Genomic DNA, 22746 nt, shown 5'->3' with positions numbered 1-22746 from the left:
GTAGGTTGTATGTTTCTAGGAATTGAGCCCTTCTTGTAGGTTATCCAGTTTATTGACATGTAATTGTTCATGTTGTCTTTCATGATTATTTTTATTTCTGTGGCATTAGTTGTAATATCTCTAAACTTCTAATATTATTTATTTGGATCTATTTTTGTTAGTCTAGCTAATAACGGTTTGTTAATTTTGTCCCTTTTCAAAAAACCAACTCTTATTTTTGTTGATTTCTTTTTCTGGTTTTTTTTTTTCTATTTTGTTTATTTATTTTCTACTTTAATCTTTATTTTTTTCCTTCTGCTAACTTTGGGCTTAGTTTGTTGTCCTTTTTCTAGGTCTTTGAGGTATATAGTTAGGTTGTTTATTTGACATCTTTCTTTTTTAATGTAGGTGTTTTTTCTGTGAACTTCCCTCTTAGTACTGCTTTTGCTGCACCCATAAGTTTTGGTATGTTGTATTTTCATTTTCCTTTATCTCAAGGAATTTTATAATTTCCTTTTTTATTTCTTCTTTGACCTAGTGGTTGTTCAAGAGTATGTTGTTTAATTTCCACATACTGTGAATTTTCCAGTTTTCCTTTTGCTATTGATTTTTAGCTATTGCATTGTGGTCAGAAAAAATACTTGGTATGTTTCAATCTTTTTAAATTTGTTAATACTTGTATCGTGACCTAACATATGATTTATCCTGGAGAAAGAGCCAAGTGAGCTTGGGAAGAATGTGTATTCTGCTGCTGTTGGGTGGAATGTTTTATATATGTCTATTAGGTCTATTTGGTCTGTATTGTTGTTCAAGTCCTTTGTTTCTTTATTGATTTTCTGTCTGGATTTTCTATCCATTATTGGTCTTGATCTGAAAAAAAGAACAACTAGAGAACCATGTAGAGGATGGAGTTGCCTTGTAGAAGAGATGTTTGGGGTAGCTTCCTTTAATATGTGTTAGGGAGAAGTAAGAGTCAGTTTGGAGAAGAAAAGTCTCTTGAAAAACAAAATGTAATAGAAAGGTGATCTCTTCAGTTTGAATAAAGAGGAAAAGCTGAAATCAAATATTGTATAAAGCAGTAGCAGCTTGATTTGCAAGTAACCTTTTCTGTAAAGTTAAATATGGGAGGATGTAGTGATTGCTTCAGAGATCCACGATTAAAGAGCTGATCAGAAAGACTGATCTGAAAGATTTCTATAAGCAGTATTAAGAATATAAGTAATCTGGAAGCAGTTATTAAACTATGGTTGAATTCAAAAAGGATTTTCAGAGGAGGTGGCTTTAGAACTGGTTCTTGAGAAAGACTTAGTGGGCAAAAGCATTCAAAGCACATGCAAGGTCAAGGAGTCATGAGAGGTCAGAGAAAGCCGGCATAGGAAAATAGATGAGGCTGGAAAGGTTGCTTGGGTCTAGATTCTAAAGGATCTTGTGGACTTTACATGGGAATATGGACTTCTTGCCAAGTGGTGAATGGGAACATAATAAGAACATTTAGTAGGAGACTAACAGAATATGATAATTCTCATGGCAGTTGGAGAATGGACCAAATTATGTTTAGTAGTTGTGTAACAGAAGAAGCTGGTTCAGTAGTCCAAGCAGTTGCACAGAGCATTTAGAAAAGGGTATAGGCAAGAGAAACATTTCTTTTTTTTTATATATATCTTTATTGGAATATAATTACTTTACAGTGTTGTGTTAGTTTCTGGTATACAGCAAAGTGAATCAGCTATATGTATACATATATCCCCATATCCCCTCCCTCTTGAGCTTCCCTTCCACCCTCCCTATTCCACCCCTCTAGGTCGTCACACAGCCCTGAGCTGATCTCCCTGTGCTATGCAGCAGCTTCCCACTAGCCATCCATTTTACATTTGGTAGTGTATATATGTCAGTGCCACTCTTGCACTTCGTCCCAGCTTCCCCTTCACCCCTGTGTTCTCAAGTCTGTTCTCTACGTCTGCATCTTTATTCCTGCCCTGCCACTAGGTTCATCAGTACCGTTGTTTTAGATTCCTTATATGTGCGTTAGCATACGGTATTTGTTTTTCTCTTTCTGACTTACTTTACTCTGTATGACAGACTCTAGATCCATCCACCTCATTACAAATAACTCAATTTCGTTCCTTTTTATGGCTGAGTAATATTCCATCATATATATGTGCCATATCTTCTATATCCATTCATCTGTCAATGGACATTTAGGTTGCTTTCATGTCCTGGCTATTGTAAATAGTGCTGCAGTGAACATTGTGGTACATGTATCTTTTGGAATTATGGTGAGGAAAACATTTCTGATGTAGATAAGATTTGATTAGCAATTGGAAATAATCTTTCTTGCTTTAAAGACCACAAAGAGTATCTACAATCTCCCTTTGAAAATTATGCAGAGGTTAACTTATGTTTTCAAATTTTTGCTTAGTTTTTTTGACTGAACCATACCTTCTTTACATGATTCAAAACCCAAAAAGTATGAAAAGGTAGAGTGAAAAAATTAATCTCATCTTTGTCTCTCATATGCCTAGCTCCTATAAGCCCCCCCTCCCATAGGTAAAGTTACTGTTACTAATTTCTTCATAACCTTAGGAAAAAATAATTATGCATACTATATTCCAAAACATGGATATAAAATAAAATAAACAGTTAAGCAGAGTAAAGTAAGCATTAAAAGATTTTATATTTATTTTTTTTAAGGGGGGAGGGAGGGGTCTTTTTTAATTTTTTTTTTTTTTTCTATTTGGCCATGCCATGTGGGTTGCGGGATCTTAGTTCCCCAGCCAGGGATTGAATTCAGCCCCCCCCACCCCCACCCCACTCAGTGAAAGCACTGAGTCCTAACCACTGGACCACCAAGGAATTCCCACATAAGAGACTTTATATATCGAACTCTTCTAAATAAATTTTACCGGTTTTAAACTCTAGGGCTGCTTAGTAAGAATCAAATCATATTAATGCTTATTATGTTAATAGAATGTGATATTCTTTTAACAAGAGTATTTGGTATTGTGATGGAATAATCCATAATTAGATACTAAACTCAAAACATTAAGCAATAAAGTTTCTATAAGCTTCTATAGCTAATGTTGTTATCATACTGCCAGTGGGGAAAGAGATTGCCTTTTCTTATATTGTGTTTGTGCCTCTGCCCTTTTCTGAACCATTCAGTACAAATACATGTCCAGGAGTAGATAACAATAGATACAGATCCAATTATATTGTAAGACCTTGGAAGTAGTTAAAACTTCTGATTTTTAAGAAATTGAAACATGAAGTTCTCAGTACATGTCTGCAAATAATTTGCATGAAAAGTTTGGTTGCACTCTACGCCAATATGTATACTTTGATTTCATGTTCTAGGAGTCACCTTTGCTCAGGCAGTCTTATTAGCATTACAGTGTTTAGTTAATTGTTTATTATCTATGTGTAACCTCCTTTTTCCCATTATCACAAGTTGCCTTCACAGTTGAGGTTTACTAATTAAATACTGAATATTCTCATCTAACTTCAAATAGTATATGTCAATGAAGTGGGAAGAGTGGCAAGATATATTTGGCTAACTTCAATCAATTACATGGCGTGCATGTAATAATATATTTTTTATAGAGGTGTTTTCTCACTGTCATCATCCTGACTAGAGTCAGATTCTTACTTGGCACATCCAGATGCTCCAACTTTGTGTGACCTAGATAGAAAACATATGGGGGTATGTGTGTGTATTTTTAGCACACGTTAAGCTTTCAGCCTAAGGGCAAAATATATGAAAAACTTCAGATAGTGAAAAGACGATCTCTGTTTTAGAATATAATACAGGATTGATGAAATGGTGGGGAAAGCAAACTAAAAACTACTTGCTGTAAAAACTGTAGCACTTAAAAATTCAGTACTTTCTATAACCTTAATTTTTAATTACTACATTTAATTGTTTAGCTGTGTAATAGTGGGTCCTGTTTTGAAAATGAATCTTAATTGCCTGAGTAATAGTGAAGATTTAATTTACTGGCAGACCTCTTTATTGTTTATTGTTAGCCCAACTATACTTAGAAAATGCTTCTAAATCAGCCCCCTGATCTGATGCAGTAATTGCCCAGTGTGAAATAATGCTCTAGAACTGCTAGTAGTATTTACATTAAAAAAAAAAAATTCACATTCAGTGGTTCTCATGTTTCACAGCTTGTTTAGAGCCCATTTCCTCAAGTGATCTTTCTGCAGTTCTGTATACTAGCTTTTCAATAGGTATTGCAGTGCAATAGCATCTTTGCATTAATCAGCAGCTAAGATTCTTATCTGAGGCATCACTCTGATACAAACTAAAATACACAAGATGACGTTTCCACTAGAAAGATCACAGGTTTTATAGCTGTATTAAGTGCAGGAATTTTAAAACATTAGTTTTCTTGAAATATTTTCATGACTACTCATTCTAAATACATTTTATACATATATATGACTCAGAGAGCTAGCTAGCTAGCTTTAAGGAGATAAACTTTTTGTGAATAAGTTTTTATTGCTCAACTACTCCTTGTTAAAAATAACTTGTAGACTCAAATCAATAGAATTAGAAATGAAAAAGGGGAAGTAACAACTGACACTGCAGAAATACAAACGATCATGAGAGATTACTACAAGCAACTCTATGCCAATAAAATGGACAACCTGGAAGAAATGGACAGATTCTTAAAAATGCACAACCTGCCGAGACTGAACCAGGAAGAAAGAGAAAATATGAACAGACCAATCACAAGCACTGAAATTGAAACTGTGATTAAAAATCTTCCAACACACAAAAGCCCAGGACCAGATGGCTTCACTGGCGAATTCTATCAAACATTTAGAGAAGAGCTAACACCTATCCTTCTCAAACTCTTCCAAAATATTGCAGAGGGAGGAACACTCCCAAACTCATTCTACGAGGCCACCATCACCCTGATACCAAAACCAGACAAAGATGTCACAAAGAAAGAAAACTACAGGTCAGTATCACTGATGAACATAGATGCAAAAATCCTCAACAAAATACTAGCAAACAGAATCCAACAGCACAGTAAAAGGATCATACACCATGATCAAGTGGGGTTTATTCCAGGAATGCAAGGATTCTTCAATATACGCAAATCAATCAACATGATACACCATATTAACAAATTGAAGGAGAAAAACCATATGATCATCTCAATAGATGCAGAGAAAGCTTTCGACAAAATTCAACACCCATTTATGATAAAAGCCCTGCAGAAAGTAGGCATAGAAGGAACTTTCCTCAACATAATAAAGACCAGCTATGACAAACCCACAGCCAACATTGTTCTCAGTGGTGAAAAACTGAAACCATTTCCACTAAGATCAGGAACAAGACAAGGTTGCCCACTCTCACCACTATGATTCAACATAGTTTTGGAAGTGTTAGCCACAGCAATCAGAGAAGAAAAAGAAATAAAAGGAATCCAAATCGGAAAAGAAGAAGTAAAGCTGTCACTATTTGCAGATGACATGATACTATACATAGAGAATCCTAAAGATGCTACCAGAAAACTCCTAGAGCTAATCAATGAATTTGGTAAAGTAGCAGGATACAAAATTAATGCACAGAAATCTCTTGCATTCCTATACACTAATGATGAAAGATCTGAAAATGAAATTAAGAAAACACTCCCATTTACCATTGCAACAAAAAGAATAAAATATCTAGGAATAAACCTACCTAAGGAGACAAAAGACCTGTATGCAGAAAATTATAAGACATTGATGAAAGAAAGATGATACAAATAGATGGAGAGATATACCATGCTCTTGGATTGGAAGAATCAACATTGTGAAAATGACTCTACTACCCAAAGCAATCTACAGATTCAATGCAATCCCTATCAAACTACCAATGGCATTTTTCACAGAACTAGAAGAAATAATTCTAAAATATGTATGGAAACACAGAAGACCCAAAAGGATGAAAACAATCTTAAGAAAGAAGAACAAAGCTGGAGTTATCATGCTCCCCAATTTCAAGCTATCCTACAAAGCTACAGTAATCAAAACAATATGATATTGGCACAAAGCTGGAATTATCATGCTTCCTGATTTCAAGCTATACTACAAAGCTACAGCAATCAAAACAATATGATAGGGACTTCCCTGGTGGTGCAGTGGCTAAGAATCAGCCTGCCAATGCAGGGGACACAGGTTCGAGCCCTGGTCCGGGAAGATCCCACATGCTGCGGAGCAACTAAGCCCGTGCGCCACAACTACTGAGCCTGCGCTCTAGAGCCTGCGAGCCACAGCTACTCAGCCCACGTGCCACAACTACTGAAGCCCGCACGCCTAGAGCCCGTGCTCCACAACAAGAGAAGCCACCGCAATGAAAAGCCCGCGTGCTGCAACAAAGAGTAGCCCCACTTACCGCAACTAGAGAAAGCCCACATGCAGCAATGAAGACCCAATGCAGCCAAAAATAAATAAAAAATAAAATAAAGTTATATAAAAAAATACATATGATAATGGCACAAAACCAGACACAAAGATCAGTGGAAGAGAATAGAGAGCCCAGAAGTGAACCCTCGCGTATATGGTCAATCTACAATAAAGGAGGCAAGAATATACAATGGGAAAAAGACAGCCTCTTCAACATATGATGTTGGGAAAACTGGACAGCTACATGCAAAAGAACCAAACTGAACTACTTTTTCACACAATTTACAGAAATAAATTCAAAATGGATGAAAGACTTACATGTAAGACCTGAAACTGTAAAACTCCTAGAAGAAAACATAAACAGTACACTCATTGGTCTTAGCAATATTTTTTTGGATCTCTCTCCTCAGGCAAGGAAACAAAAGCAAAGATAAACTAATGGGACTACACTAGAAAGCTTTTGCACAATGATAGAAACTGTCAACAAAATGAAAAGGCTGCCTATTGAATGAACAAAGATGTTTGTCAACAATATATCTGATAAGGGGTTAATATCCAAAAAGTACAAAGAACTCAACAACTCAACATCATAAACAAATAACCTGATTTAAAACTGGGCAGAGGATAGCACAGGGAGATCTGCTTGGTGCTTTGTGACCACCTAGAGGGGTGGGATAGGGAAGGTGGGAGGGAGACGCAAGAGGGAGGGGATTTGGGGATATATGTATACATATAGCTGATTCACTTTGTTATACAGCAGAAACTAATACAACATTGTAAAGCAACTATACTCCAATAAAGATGTTAAAAAAAAAAAAAAAGGCAGAGGACCTGAGTAGACATTTTTCCGAAGAAGACATATAGATGGCCAACAGACACCTGAAAAGATGCTCAAAATCACTAATCATCAGGGAAGTGCAAACAAAAACCACAGTGAGGTATCACCTCACATCTGTCAGAATAGCTATTATAAAAAAGCAACAAATAACAGGTGTTGGAGAGGGTGTGGAGAAAAGGGAACCCTCCTGCACTGTTGGTGGGAATGTAAATTGGTGTAGCCACTAAGAAAAACAGCATGGAGGTTCCTCACAAAATTAAAAATAGAACTACCACACGATTCAGCTATTCCACTTCTGGGTATTTTTCCAGAGAAAACAAAAATACTAATTTGACAAAATATATGCACCCCTATGTTCATTGCAGCACTGTTTACAATAGTCAAGATATGGAAGCAGCCTAAATGTCCATTGACAGATGAATGGATAAAGAAGATGTGGTACATATATACAATGGAATACTACTGAGCCATAAGAAAAGAGTGAAATCTTGCCATTTGCCACAACATGGATGGACCTAGAGGGTATTACGCTGAGTGAAATAAGTCAGAGAAAAAGAAATACTGTATGATTTCATTTATATGTAGAGTCTAAAAAACAAAACAAATGAACAAACATAACAAACCGAAAGACTCATGGAGAACCAACAGGTGTTTACCAGAGGGGAGTTGGTGGTATGAAAGTAAAACAAAACAAAAAATAGTAACTATGTGAGGTAATGAATGCTTATTAGCTTGACTGTGGTGATCACTGCACAATATGCAATGTTATATGAAACAATAAGATTGTACATCTTAAATATATACAGTTTTTGTCAATTACACCTCGAAGCTGAAAAAAAGATTTTAAAAAAGAAATTATTGCTCATTATCAACCAAATATTTCCATGTCCTTAATTATCCTATTGATACCAATACTGCGTTCTAATTCAGCCAGCTTTTAATTTCCTAGAGGGCAAGGATTCTGACCATTTTTTTCCTTGTATGTCTACGTAACCCATTACTCTTTTCTCTGTGATGGGACCTCAGTACTTTGATGTGTATAGGCATGTTGAGTGGACCAGTGCTTTTGGAGTCTTTCAGGAAGGCTGTATTTATATAAATAGATTTATTTTTGCAGTGCAGCTCCCAGTGCAAAAAGGATTAAATGTTATGTGACATACAGAAGTGTAGGTTATATAGCTGTTAATAGGACATTAAGATTTCTTTATTTGATAAGTATCACTTTGGAATTTTTCACATAAATATGTGGAGATAGAGCCTTTGATTAAAGTTTGAGTGCCCAAACTCTGAAATCACTTGAAATCACATGTTTTAACCTGAAATCACTTGAGCATAGCTTTTTTGCCTTTAAATTTTCTAGTATGGAGGATGAAGAAAATAAAAGGAACTCTGCACATTTTTACATAGGAAAGCAGTTAAACCAGCTGATCAGTGACTATCCCAGATGCTGATGAAATGAAGCACACTAATGACTTAATATGATTCCTACCTAAACACATTGTGTTTAATGGTCAGAATTCAGCAGCATTGCATAAAAATTATATCTAAGCTGAAATTGTTCAGAAGTGTTAAAAAAGCAGTGGCTCAAAATTCACTTGAAAAAGAAAAAGATAAACAGAACTAGGAACCAGTGTCATTCAAAATGATCTTCTTTCAAAGAGCCTTGCTGCTGTCAGTATTATTTGTAACTTTTTGGTAGGAATCATTTTATCAGTATCTGTTTATAGAAATTGGAAAGAACCTCAGTCACCTATTTCTATCCTCCATCTAGAAGCATAACTAAGGGAGAGAATATTGGAAATGCCTGTGGCCTGAGCTGAGTTAGAATCATCATTAGTGGAGTATATAGCTGGTGGCTTTCTACATCCATCTCATTTTAAAACATGTAAATAATATTCGTTATGTGACAGACACTAAATTTCTGAGTTGAACAGCATTGAAGTCCCTCATCTGGAGAATCTATCATCTCATGCAAATTAACACTCAGTTACAGAATTTGTTAGCTCCTATTTTTTCTTTAGATCATATAATATTATGCTAGCTTCTTCCCTTACTATAAACTCAAAACTAAATTCATGTATTTTATGTTTTATCCTTTTGTGTAAATTAAATTGTATCATTACTGTAAGATACACCTGAGACAGTCTGTAAAGTCTTTAGCATTGTGTAGCTAAATAAAACCGGATTTTAAAAAAAGAATGAAGTACTGATACAGCGTGGATAAAACTTGACAAAGTTATGCTATAAGTGCAGAAGCCACTCACAAATGACTATGTATTGTATGATTCCATTTATATGAAATACCCAAAGTAGGGAAATTTATAGAGACAGTAGATTAGTGATTGCATAAGGTGAAGGTGCAGGGACATGGGGAATGACTGCTAATGGGTACAGGATTTCTTTTTGCAATGATAAAATTGTTTTTAAAAATTAGACTGTGGGGATTTAGTTGCACAGCTCTGTAAATATACTAAAAACCATTGAATTGTATACTTGTATACTTAAATTGTATCATGTGTCAATTCTATCAGGATAAAACTATTATTTTAAAGAAAAGAAGGAAAAGCAAAGTTTTGGATTTCCTAAAGGAATAGACAAAGACTATAATTTCTAACCCATGTAGTGGTGTGAGAACCAGCAGTCTTAATATTTAAAAATAAAGAGCTAGTTTTCAACTCCACTAGGGTTACTTTTCTCTAGAAAAATGTATTCATTTGCTCACTCCTTCAACAAATCGTTTACTGGGCCCTTCTGAGTACTTGACGCTGTTATTGGTACTAGGGATTCAATCACATTCCTGATTCTTCTCCTTTTCTTCCTCTCCCCATGCAGTGAGTCACCAAATCACATCAAGTCTGTTTCATATCCTTTAGTCTATCTCTGTTTTCTTTTACTCTTAGCAGTGTGCTTGGTTCTGTTACCCAGTCCAGTGATTCTCAGCCACAGTGTTAATATTAGTAAAATACCAAAGTTTGCAAATGTTTTACCTTTAAAAAAATAAGATAAATAATCCTGTAAATGTCACTTTTACTGACTTGCATTCCATTGTATTTTTGTGAGTGGAAGAGAAAGCAATAGTGTTATAGCTAGTGTGCCAGGAAAAACACACAATCGTCAGTATCTATGAGAATATTTTGCGAATGTGAACCTCATCCATTTTATGTGTCCTCAATAAAAGTTGAGAATCTCTGAGTTGGATTATTACAGTCACATTTTTAAATCCATATTGCTTTAGTTTCAGTTCTCACTAAATCATTCTTGCCAAAGATCTCTTTTTTTTAATTGAAATATATTTGACATAAAACATTGTGTAAATTTAAGGTATACAACATGTTGACTTGATACTGTATTATTGAATATAATATGATTGCCATTGTAGCAATAATTGCACCTCTATAACATTAACTAATTTTTCTTTTTAGTGGTTGGAATAATTAGGTTCTAGTCTCTCAGCAAGTTTGGTGATTGTAATACAATATTATTATCTATATTCACTATACTGTGCATTACATCTCTAGGATTTATTTACTACTCATTGCAAGTCTGTACCCTTAAATAGCATCTGTCCTATCCCCCCAACCCTTATGCCCTGGTAACTACCAATTTTACTCTGTTTTGTGAGTTTTTCCTTAGATTCTACATATGAGTGATATCATACAGTGTTTGTCTTTGTCTCACTTCCCTCACTTAGCAGAAAGTCCTCAAGGTCAAAAGATCTCTTTCTAACATCCATATCTGATCATGGCATTTTCCCAATTAGATTTGTCCATTGATTCTGCATTGCATATAAGAGAAACTATAAACTTCTTTGCATGATATGCTAGGTCATTCATGATCTTGTTCCTGTCTATCTGTCCAGCTTCATCTCCAGCAAGGCATATTTTCTATGCTTCCATACCTTTGCATGTGCTCTTCTACCTGTCAGGAATGCCCTTCCCGTAATTTGTGGGTGGCAGACTCCTTTCAAGTCTCACCGCACATGCAGTTGCTCTGTGGAGTAGACTTAGGTTTCTTCTACAGTGTTCCCACTGTGTTTTGTATTAGCAGTTTTCATAATGCATTATAATTATTTTAATACCTTACTTTCCTTTTGTATTTTTAGCTCCTTGAAAGCTGGGACCTTGTCCTTCTATCTTTGTATTCCCAGCTTTTAGCATGGAATCTGGTACAAAGTAGATGTTCAATAAAATGTTTGCTGAATAAATTTAGAAGTTTCTCCAAAAATTTTAATTTAGCCAGAGCATTTATATATTATAATATGTGCTGAAATAAAGATTAAAAATACTTATGTGACATCCCATGTTTCCTGGAGCAGTTCCAGTTTTAAATAGTGTATTGTCCTTTAAGTGGAAATGTAGTTACCAAAACATAATTTTTTTTAGAAATATACACATTGATCCTATACCTTAATTTTTTAATTGTTTACAATTTATTTTTCTATTTGATTTCATGTACTTTAGGTCCTTTTTTTCTAATTCAGATCACTTTCAAAGCAATAGACAGTGAAAAGTTGGCATCTAGGACAGAACAGTACCTAAATTCTAGTTCTGTCATTTTGCTGGGACTAATTACTACACATCTGTATTTATATGAATATTAATAAATAAAAATTATTGGAAATTTAGAAATCCTTAGGTATAAGGATCTGCATAATAAGGTTAAGGTTGGTACTGACAAGCTGCACTCTCAAAAATATTCTGACTTCAGGATGCTATAAGAGTAGCTCCCAGTCTTTTTTGGATTTCTGTTATTTTGGTGTGGTTTCTTTGATTTGGAGACCCTGATTTTTCTCCTTGCCCTCTTCTAAAGGTAAATTATTTATTTAACTTGAAATGAATTTTTAAAATAATTTTGTTTTGAGAATGTATTAATACCCTCAAACAACTGGAGATTTCATAACATATCACATACTCATACATGAAAATGCATTTGTCAGAGACACTATTTGAGAATTCCCAATTAGGGTCTGAAGTTGGCTCTAACTTATTACTATCCTTGACTAGAGAGGAGAGAGATGTTAGCGAAGTAAAAATTTGGAGCCAGAAAGGTTAGGGTATAAATCATGATTCCATGATCTAATATCTCTGTTTCTTTGGTTAAATCAATCTGAGCCTCAATTTCTGCATCTGGAAAATGAGATAATAATACCTGCCTGAAATGGTTGTGAAAATTAATGGTTTCTAGAATAGTAGTGCCTAGTAAGTAAGTTCTTCATAAATCGTAACTCCTACTTGATTAGTATTAATAAAACCCTGGGAATAGGTAAAAGGTTTTCCTGTTGCACTAAATACTGGGCAATTTGTCTTCTTGAGCAGTTGTTACACTATCTGTTTTCCCCAGCAAGTTGGTCTTTGAGATTCTAAAAACAAAAGTGGCTTACAGATGATTCATATCAAGAAGCAGAGTCAGTGACTATTGTCACCTTGTCCAGAAGAGAACAGCCCTTTGCTGCTATCCCCTGACATGCCAGTTAGAGAACAACATGAATTCATTTACTTCCCCTTTCATTTTATTATACATAATATTGTTAGTACTTCTTCCTGCCTACATAGGTTCCTGGTCATGTTAAGGAATTTGTTTGGCTAGGATCCTTTGATCTAGCCAGAGTGTCTCTCTTTCTTTTAAACCTTCTCTACAATCAAATATTTAAATCAGTGTCTTTTTACTTGGAACAAATAACCTTTCTACATTACAAAAAAAAAGAGAGAGAGAGAAAGAACAAAGGAGAACTTTCTCAACTTCCTTCCATTGATTCTACAAACCTACTTGTTTGTATACCCATTCTTCCCTTACTGCTTTTTGTTCAAGTGTGTCATCAAGAGCTTCCCTTGATCCACCTGCCTCCGGTTATTGCTGTCTGCTTTCACTTTACAGCCAAACTTCCTAAAAGAGCTGTCTCTTTCATATGTTCCCCCTATAGTCACTGTCTAGTAACTAAAATTTGGCTTCGTTTACTCTGCTTCCTTAGAACTGCTCTCATCCTCCTGATTGCTAAATCCTATGGCCACATCTCTTTTTTTACCTTGGTCCCTCAACACTGGTCACACATAACTACTTCTTTCTTCTTAAAGAAACTTCCTTGTTCTATGCACCATACTGTCCTGTGACTCTTCTTGCCTCTGTGGCCAGTCCTTTCAGTCTCCTCTTCCTCTGTCTGCCTCTTGAATGTTGATGTTTTCTCCTAAGTCCTTTACACATTTTCTTTAGGATTTAGAGGGTTCTAAGTGAATATTTGTTGAATGAATGATATGTGTCTGTATTGGTGGTTTCTCAAGAGATTTGACTATAATTGGACCTTATTAACTGAAAAAATTTCAGTATGTGGTACCTGATCATACACTTCACAGCCAAACTTTGGTGCAGTCTCTCTGGACTATGCTTCTCTTAAACTACCCTACTAGATGCTTGCAGTGAAAAAAAATCCAAGCTCACTATTCAGCTTTTATGTCTGTAAGGTTCAGTTAGCTTTTTTAAAGTTTTCTGTGTATAAAAGGTAATTATAAAGGTAATTTTAAAAAGCATGCATTATCCTAAATTTTTATACCAGTTTGACTATTTACAGAAATCTTATAGGTGTCTGTCCTCAATAAAACAGTAATACTTTACTTGGAGTAGCGATTTAATTTAAATATACTCTGAAGTTTAGGATTAGAAGAGGGGAGAGAATTAATATTTAATGAAACTGTTTTATGCCAGACACCGGCCTATGTGTTTGCCTACATCATATATTTTCATCTTCCAACAACTCGGGGAGATAATTATTCTTAGTCGTCTTATAGAGAGAAGAAAATTGAGGTTAAGGGAAGTTAAAATAGATTCTACACTGCAGCATATTTGGCTACTAAAATTTGGAAACGGAGTTCTGTCAGACATGCATATCTTTTTTTTTTAAATTTTGTTTTATTATTATTATTTTTAATAGTAATCTTTTATTTATTTATTTATTTTTATATATTTATTTTTGGCTGTGTTGGGTCTTCGTTTTTGTGCGAGGGCTTTCTCTAGTTGCGGCGAGTGGGGGCCACTCTTCATCGCGATGCGCGGGCCTCTCACTATCGCGGCCTCTCTTGTTGCGGAGCACAGGCTCCAGACGCGCAGGCTCAGTAGTTATGGCTCACGGGCCTAGTTGCTCCGCGCCATGTGGGATCTTCCCAGACCAGGGCTCGAACCCGTGTCCCCTGCATTAGCAGGCAGATTCTCAACCACTGCGCCACCAGGGAAGCCCCAGACATGCACATCTTATAGATGATGTGGAATATATAAGCTAGGGATGAATGCTAAATATAGCAATAAATTGTATAAGTACTTGAGTTTACTAAATCCAAATTGTGTCAAAAGTTGTCTGTGTTATTTTGTCCCTAGGCAATTATTTGGCAGAAAACTAGAGTATCAGATCATAAAATGGCTCTCATGTCTGTTCTGGGGACTGCTGTTATGGGCAACATGGAACCCTTTCAGTACCACTCTGAAGAATCTCAGGTATACAACAAAAATGTCCTTTAATAATTCTAATTTACCAATGAAACTGTTAAATTATTTCTTTTTTGTGGGGTTGGGGTTGCAAGAAGTTTTTCTTTTAAAATTTTAACGAAGTATGTGTATAAGGTACAAAAAGAAAATACGCACAGAGCTCATATTAAACCTCTCTTCCCAGCCCTGCTTCCTGTTTTTATCTTTTCTGTTTATTGTTTAATTTTAAGTATCGTGGCTACATTAATTTTTTAAGTGATTTTCAATTTAGAATCTTCATCTGTTTACTTTCTACAATGAAAGAAAAGAAGTTGAGCTCTCTTACCTTTGTTTTCCCTTTCCCATCCTAGATATGTATTCCAGCTTTATTTTCTTGATCTGTCAGCTTCAGACAGTCTTCTTCAGTCCCAGTAATATTGGATGAGGTTATTAACACTCCCAATCTTACTTCTACCCGCTCTTCTCCCTCTCAGTCATGTCAGCTCCACTTTCATGTTATCTAGCTTAATAACCTATTTTCTTATGTAACCATCTTTTGTTTGTTGGAAGATTTTTAATTATGTAATCTTTTATTTGAAGATTCATTCTAAAAGTTGAAAGCTTATATGGAGTATACATTACTATGACTTCTCTGTTCTCCTTTTCTTTTTTATAATTTGTTGCAATCTCTTTTCTGCTACTAGTTCCCCTCCTATCCTTTTTTGCAGTATTGAGTTCTTAATTATCATCTTATTAGAGTCTTGGATGGGAGCTTGCGCTCAATTAATGTGTTAAGAGTTCTCTCTCCTGAGGAACAATTCAGGCCACCCTTAGTGGCCATGATCTGACATGGGTTCTGTTTTTCAGAGCTCTCTTAATAGTTGTTTAATTAATAGTTTAGACACTAGTGCCACCTTGGACTGGTCATGGTGGCTGACTTGGGATAATAAGGGTACTGTCTAAATTCCCCTGGGTTCCCTGTGGCTTCCTGGAACTTTGTTGCCTATGCTAGTAACCCAGGAAGCTTGTGACAGGAGATCCAGACATGATATCTGTGGTGTTGTGCTTTAGAGATTCTACCTGTCATAGTTTGGTCTGAGGACCAGCAGCATTGGCATTACTTAGAAGCTTGTTAGGTGAAGAATCTCAGGCCTCATCCCAGACATACTGAATGAGAATCTGCATTTTAATACGGTCTCCGAGTGCATATTCAAGTAGGAAAAGCACTGATTTAGACCTTGGTTAGTTATGATTCCATGTGTGATTGGAACATGAGTCAGTCCTGCAGTTGGGATTTCTTTTCTTTGATCTGTATTGAGATATGTTGCCAGATCTGTGCATGTCCATTGATTTTTTTTTAATAAATTTATTTATTTTATTATTTTATTTTTATTTTATTTGGCTGCATTGGGTCTTTGTTGCTGCGCGCGGGCTTTCTCTGTTTGCGGCGAGCGGGGGCTACTTTTCCTTGCGGTGCACGGGCTTCTCATTGGCATGGCTTCTCGTTGCGGAGCACGGGCTCTAGGCATGCGGGCTTCAGTAGTTGTGGCACGTGGGCTCAGTAGTTGTGGCGCATGGGCTTAGTTGCTCCGCGACATGTGGGATCTTCCTGGACCAGGGCTCGAACCCGTGTCCCCTGCATTGGCAGGCAGATTCTTAACCACTGCACCACCAGGTAGCCCCATGTCCATTGATTTTTAAATTTTCTCTTGAGATAGAATTGTACAAGGGCTGCTGGTAATCTTTGACAGATAACCAAAACTTTGCTGCACCTTCATGTGGTTATTCTTGCATGGGGGAAATGAGGGAACTTGGAAACCATGTGTTGCTGAGTAGTACCACTTCAGTGGGTTGTCAGAAGGACAGACTTTTGAGTGTCTCTCTAGTGAGAATGATCATCCAACCAAATCTCTCTTTTGTTCATGCACTGTGTGTCTAAATGGGTATTGTATTTATGTTGCCACCAGCTACCCATCACCATTCCATGCTTTCTGGGCTTTCAGAGTTTCCTTGACCCATTGTCATTCCTAGCCAAAATCAATCTTAAGTTGTTTACCAACTGCTAATGTTTGCCCCTCTCACCTCACTTTTGTCCTCATTGCATACATTCAAGTTGTGAAACTTGTCCACCAAGGCCCTTCACTAGACTGGGGTGGCAGATGCATAAGTCATTGGGAACCTTGGATGCAGAAAAATCTTCATAATATCTGTTTCTATAATGTTGAGGGTCCCTTTCTTATCTATAGCAACTCCATATGGGAAGAATCTCCTAATTATGGATGGTGATCCCAGCTGCACCACTGCTGTGGTGGCATTTCTTATGGAGTTTCCCAGTGTGGCTTTGTTGGTTTGATGGAACTCCTCAAGTTGGTTTTTTTGTTTGTTTGTTTGTTTTGACATCTATCTTCTCTTTGATAGCTCTGCATCAATCCATGCTAAGTTCTGGGTGAATTCCTCAGTGCTGCCTGATTTTTATTACCAAAACAATATCTACTTTTCTGTTCTTTCTTCTAAACTTGATTTATAGGTACCAGTTTTGATTTCTTTATCTTCTGCGTTTTTTTAAAATAATAATGGTTTTTTATTTACTCTTTTAAAAGCATGGTACACATACTAATTTCAGTCATTTTCATATTGCTCTATCATTTTTATTCCTGAGAGAATATTCTCTCATTCTCTGCTATTTTATATGCTTTAAAATTTTAATTTACAAAATCACTTTGAATGCAGATTTATTGTTTTGTTTTTCCCTCCCACTTTCCCCTCCCTTCCCATAGTTTGGCAGATACCACTGCCCTCCCTGCTCCAATTCAAAACTAGGTATTAATATTAGTAGTTCATGCCTTTTGTCCTGCCAAGATTTTGCAGACCCTTTTTCCTAGCTGACTTGGCTTAACCTTATTTTTGGTTTTGGAGTTGTCTCTGTTCTTTCTGGTGATCCTTGCAAGCAGCTCCAAACAGTGGTCACAGTATTTTTTAAACATTTGTGGGGGTGGGAGGAGAAATTTGCCCATTTCAAAGGGAAAGACTGATTTAAATCCCCTAACTATATGTGATTTCCATACCAGAATTGAATTTCCAATTGGCCAGCTGGTTTCTTTTTTTTTCTTTCTTTTTTTTTAATTGATACACAGTTGACATATTAGTTTCAAGTGTACATTGTTATGATTTGTTATATGTATACATTGTGAAGTGGTCACCACAGTAAGCCTTAGTTACATCCATAATCACACATCGTTACAATTTTTTTTTTTCTGATACAGCTGGTTTCTGATCATAGAGCACATAAGGGCTTTTGATTTCCTCCATCACTGCCTGTTATGTTTAGCATTCAAAACATCTTTATGTTTGTCTTATTTTTAAATGGTTAGGTCTTTAAAAATTTTTGTAAAAATTTATTTTATCTATCACTGCTATGTATTTGCAGTTGGGATGGAGAGAAGGGAATTATTAATAAGTGTGAATTTATTCCACTGTCCTGATCAGAAGTACTTAAATTTTTACTTTAGAAACATAATTCCCATAGGGTTCTAGAGGTTTACCGAAAGAGGAGAATGTCAAGGTTACTTCAACAGAATCGGGGCAGAGAAGAAGAGATGGGTTTGACAAACTGGGTAGGGGGCAGGGCTGTTTATCATGGTAAAGGAATATAGGAGGAGCTAGTTGGACAGCAGGGTAGAAGTGAGCTTAAATATTTTATCAAGTTTTGAATGTGGTGAGATTGAGAAGATTTGTATGACAGCTAGTTAAAGATAGTAAGCATTTAGGGATGAAAGAAATAAAGGTTCTACATCTGTATCTTAGCATCACTGGTGTATGTGTATAGATGGGAATGAAATTACTCAGGGAGAGTAGAGAGCAAGAAAAAAGGGTCTGATGATGGAACTCAGGGGGACCATCATCATTATAGGCTGTAAGCAAAGGGAGAGAAACCAGCAAACCAGACTAAAGAGGAAGTGTCAGAGAGGAAACAGAAAGACCAAAAGAGAAGGCTGAAGCAGTGTCATGCTTCTCAAAGTAGAGAGTTGTCATTGGCATCAGGGTCTGTAGAGAGTCAGGTAAGGGTAGAACTAAGTGTCCATTGGAGTTGGTCACTGAGGTAGAAGCCAGGTTATAGAATATTGGAGATGAAGGGAAGGAGAGAGGGGTCCATAGCTGAAGGACAATCAGGGGAGAATTATTTGTTTATATTTTGCCTTTGATTTTTGTTTTGCTATTTAGTTAATAGTTGGGTATAGAATCTTATAAGGTCTATCTAATTTTTTATTTTGTTGCACTGATTTGGTCTCTTACAGACATTTTTCTTCACTCGAACTAGATGGATTTTCACTTTTTATAGCATTTTATAAGACTTTGCCATTTGATTTTACTATTCCATATAACTTACAGTTTGTTAGCTCTTAAGGTTGTCTTAAGCCATTTTTAAAGCTCAGTATTCGGAAGTAATAGTATTTATTCAGTGGCCAGCCAAGATGGTGTGGAAGGAAAACACGAGCAATATTACCAATTTTTTCTTCATTTTAATTTTCATTCTTCCCTATTCTGGGTATTTTTTTTTCCATCAACAAGCCCAATAAGTCTTTCAGGGGCTAAACAGGCTCTCCCTGATGCTCAGCAGGTGCTTTAAGAAGGGTCTAATGTTACTTGGTAAATTATACAACCATTTATAAGTCTTGTGAAGTTTTACAGTTAATTAAGTATTTTCATTTTATAATGGATTATCTAGGTTTATTTATTAACTTTTTTTAATTGGCACAGTTTGGCACTGTGACGGTAATGTGCTTAGTGTTCTAAAATTGGTACTGCATCTCCTTAAACACTTATTTCCAAGGGCAGGGATAGCCATAGACATAGGTGGCAGCCTGCAGAATACATTGGTAAGGAGCCTCATGGTTTCTGCTTAACTAAAAATAGCACCCCCACTGATACTCTTGCTTTTCTAAACCTAAGCTGAAATTTTCCCATTATTACTGTTTCTTAACAGGTTACAGCTGATGCCAGTTGTTTCAGATAAGAGATTATTATAGGCCTGTATTTTGAATAATTTGACCAAGATCACACTGGTAGTAGAGCTGGGATTTAAATCATGTCAGTCTGGCTCTATCCAGTATTCCTAACAATTCTCTGTATTACCTTTAAAAGTAAAAGTAGGAGCATTTTCCTTGCCTTCTGTTCCCTAAATCAGTCAGTCTTCTCGCTGGTATTTTTTCTAGGATTCTTCTTTATTTTCTCCCTCTTCAAACATATGTAAAATAGTTCTCTAAACAAAAATGAAGATAAAGTACAACGCTGCAATGTATCAAAGAGTAAAAGATTTTTTTTTTCCCTCAGTAATGAAAACCCAGTCAGATTGACTTCCTGGCATACTCAGAATAAAGATAGAAACAGCCACTTCTTTACAGAAAATGGTGGCTGAAAAGAAAAGGATAAAGAGCCAGAGGAAAGTCACAGTATGAGGAAAGAAATATTTAGACGACAGAAAGAAGATCAGGTTGAGCAGAGAGCAGTATTTATGCTGTATGTCCTATGACAATAGGATATATGCCCGTTGGTGAAACTCTCATGAATGCCAGTTTTTCCTTAAAATAGAATTGCAAAAAGGGAGAGTCAGAGGCTGAGAACACCAATTTTAACACGCTTCAGTAATTTATTTAAGGTTAATGCTCATGACATGGTTATCAGGAAATATATGGCTCTTTAGACCTTAAGATGAAAATCCATTTGTTTGTTAATTTTTTTATACCTTTAAAAAATATATACAGTGTTGTTTAGGCTTTTTAATTTATTTTACTTATTTTATTATTTTTTTAAATTTTTAAATTTTTGGCTGCGTTGGGTCTTCGTTGCTGTGTGCGGGCTTTCTCTAGTTGCGGCGAGTGGGGGCTACTCTTCGTTGCGGTGCATGGGCTTCTCACTGCGGTGGTTTCTCTTGTTGCGGAGCACGGGCTCTAGGCGTGCAGGCTTCAGTAGTTGTGACACTCAGGCTCAGTAGTTGTGGCGCACGGGCTTAGTTGCTCTGCGGCATGTGGGATCTTCCTACACCAGGGCTCGAACCCATGTCCCCTGCATTGGCAGGCGGATTCTTAACCACTGAGCCACCAGGGAAGTCTCAATTTTTTTATACCTCTTAATGTATATAGCCAGACCCGTGGAATCACATTTATCATTGACATTGCATATCAATTCTGTAATTATTTATTACAATTATAGATTTATCTAAGTGGATTTCTTCCAAAGCACGATGCAGACCACTCTTTCACAAGTCTTTCAACCCCAGAAAGGAGTTTCATCTTTATAAACAGTCGACCAGTACACCAAAAAGATATATTAAAGGTAATCTTTTTAAGAAAAAGTATCACTTGGATCAGAAATAAAAACTCTGTCACTTGTCAGCTTCTTATAAGGACTACTTCTAAGAATTTGTTCCAAAATAAGGAAAAGGAAAAATAGATACAATATCATTTATTAAGCATTGTGCTAGGTACCTTACATATGACTCTTCACAACAGTTCTGTGGTGAATTATTATCCTTATTTATAGTGAAGAGACTGAAATGTTTGTGACTATCTTAGACCACATAACGAGGAAGTAACACAATTTGGATTTGAACCCAGGACTTTCAAAATATCCATGACACTATGATCTTTTAACCATGAAGCCAGTTGCATTGGATATTTGTACTTCTTAATGAATGCTTGTGCTTTATGTAAGTTCAAAGCCTCTAAATGAGCATTACTATTTAGATACTACTTTTCCTAATAAGCAGTTACAACCACTCAGTTTCTCAGTTAAATATGCTTCTTTTGGTGGTATTTTAAAGATGGCTATACTATCTTTTTTTATGTCTTTCTTTTTTGTCTTTCACTCATTACATATATTTCTAGCTAATCCGACATTATTACAATTTGAAATGCCTAAAGGAATCTACTCGTTTGTATCCCATTTTCTTTCTGAAAATTGATGTTCCTACAGCTGATGTAGATGTGAATTTAACACCAGATAAAAGTCAAGTATTATTACAGAATAAGGTAATCTTTTTCAGATTTTTTTTTGTATTTATGCTATTTATAAACTTACGCAGTCCTAACCATTTTCATATGAAAAAGATTTGCTTGTTTCTGTAGATTTTTTAATATTATTTTCATAATTTCCTCTAACATTTGTTCATTTGTATTTTTAGGAATCTGTGTTGATTGCTCTTGAAAATCTGATGACAACTTATTATGGATCACTACCTCGTACAAATTCTTATGAAAGTAATAAAACAGATGTTTCCTCAGATGACATGGTTGTTAGTAAAACAACAGAAACAGATGTGCTTTTTACTACGATGGAAACATCTGGAAATAATTATCCAAATGTTGATACTTCAGCCATTCCTTTCCAGAATGATGTGCATAATGATAAATCTGGGAAAAACACTAATTATTGTTTGAATCATCAGATGCATACTGGTGACCATTATGATGATCATTTTAATAGTGAAAATTCTAGCATTGATAAGAACAGTGGAAATACATTTCAGGAGATCCCAATGAATAATTTATCATGTGAGGACACCCAAAAGGAATATAGTGAAATTTGTTTTGTAGGTTCTGTTAAGCAAGCCCAATCAGAAAATGGCAGTAAAGGCCATATAGATGAGAGTGGGGAAAATGAGGAAGAAGCAGTTCCTGAGAAGTCTTTGGAAATTTGTGTAGATGACTGGAGCAAGGGAAATGCACTTAAAGATTCAAGAGGAGAAAACATTGAACCTGTGAAAATTTTAGTGCCTTACGAAAGTTTAGCATGTAAAGTAAGTAGTAATAATAATAACCCAAGTCCTGAACAAAAGAATTTCAGTGAAAGTTCCTATAACAAAAAATCAAATGTGGTAGATAACAAATCTGGACAGATTACAGCTTATGATTTAATTAGCAATCGAGTAATCAAGAAACCCATGTCAGCAAGCGCCCTTTTTGTTCAAGATCATCGTGCTCAGTTTCTCACAGACAATTCCAAGACCAGTTTGGAAGATGCAACAGTACAAATTGAAGAACTGTGGAAGACATTGAGTGAAGAGGAAAAACTGAAGTAAGTTT

General features: G+C 35.9%; 1 protein-coding gene across 9 annotated transcripts in view; it reads left to right on the top strand.

The window, feature by feature from the left end:
- PMS1 (PMS1 homolog 1, mismatch repair system component) overlaps window positions 1-22746 on the top strand; it is an 84603-nt gene that overhangs the window by 35956 nt on the left and 25901 nt on the right. For 8 of the 9 annotated variants that reach the window (XR_014246127.1, XM_082397326.1, XM_082397329.1 and 5 more), the window contains 4 exons: window positions 14579-14695; window positions 20876-20998; window positions 21550-21693; window positions 21846-22738. Coding sequence is in view for 8 of the 9 variants with exons in the window: in XM_082397326.1 (XP_082253452.1) it covers window positions 14579-14695; window positions 20876-20998; window positions 21550-21693; window positions 21846-22738 (1277 nt within the window). In the remaining variant the exon portion in view is untranslated. The remainder of the gene's footprint in view (window positions 1-14578; window positions 14696-20875; window positions 20999-21549; window positions 21694-21845; window positions 22739-22746) is intronic. The other variant, XM_082397327.1, reaches the window with a different exon arrangement.

This window comes from Balaenoptera borealis (assembly GCF_965194805.1).
Source record: "Balaenoptera borealis genome assembly, chromosome: 6".
NCBI classification, from domain to species: domain Eukaryota; kingdom Metazoa; phylum Chordata; class Mammalia; order Artiodactyla; family Balaenopteridae; genus Balaenoptera; species Balaenoptera borealis.
This window is presented reverse-complemented; position numbering and strand designations above follow the sequence as displayed.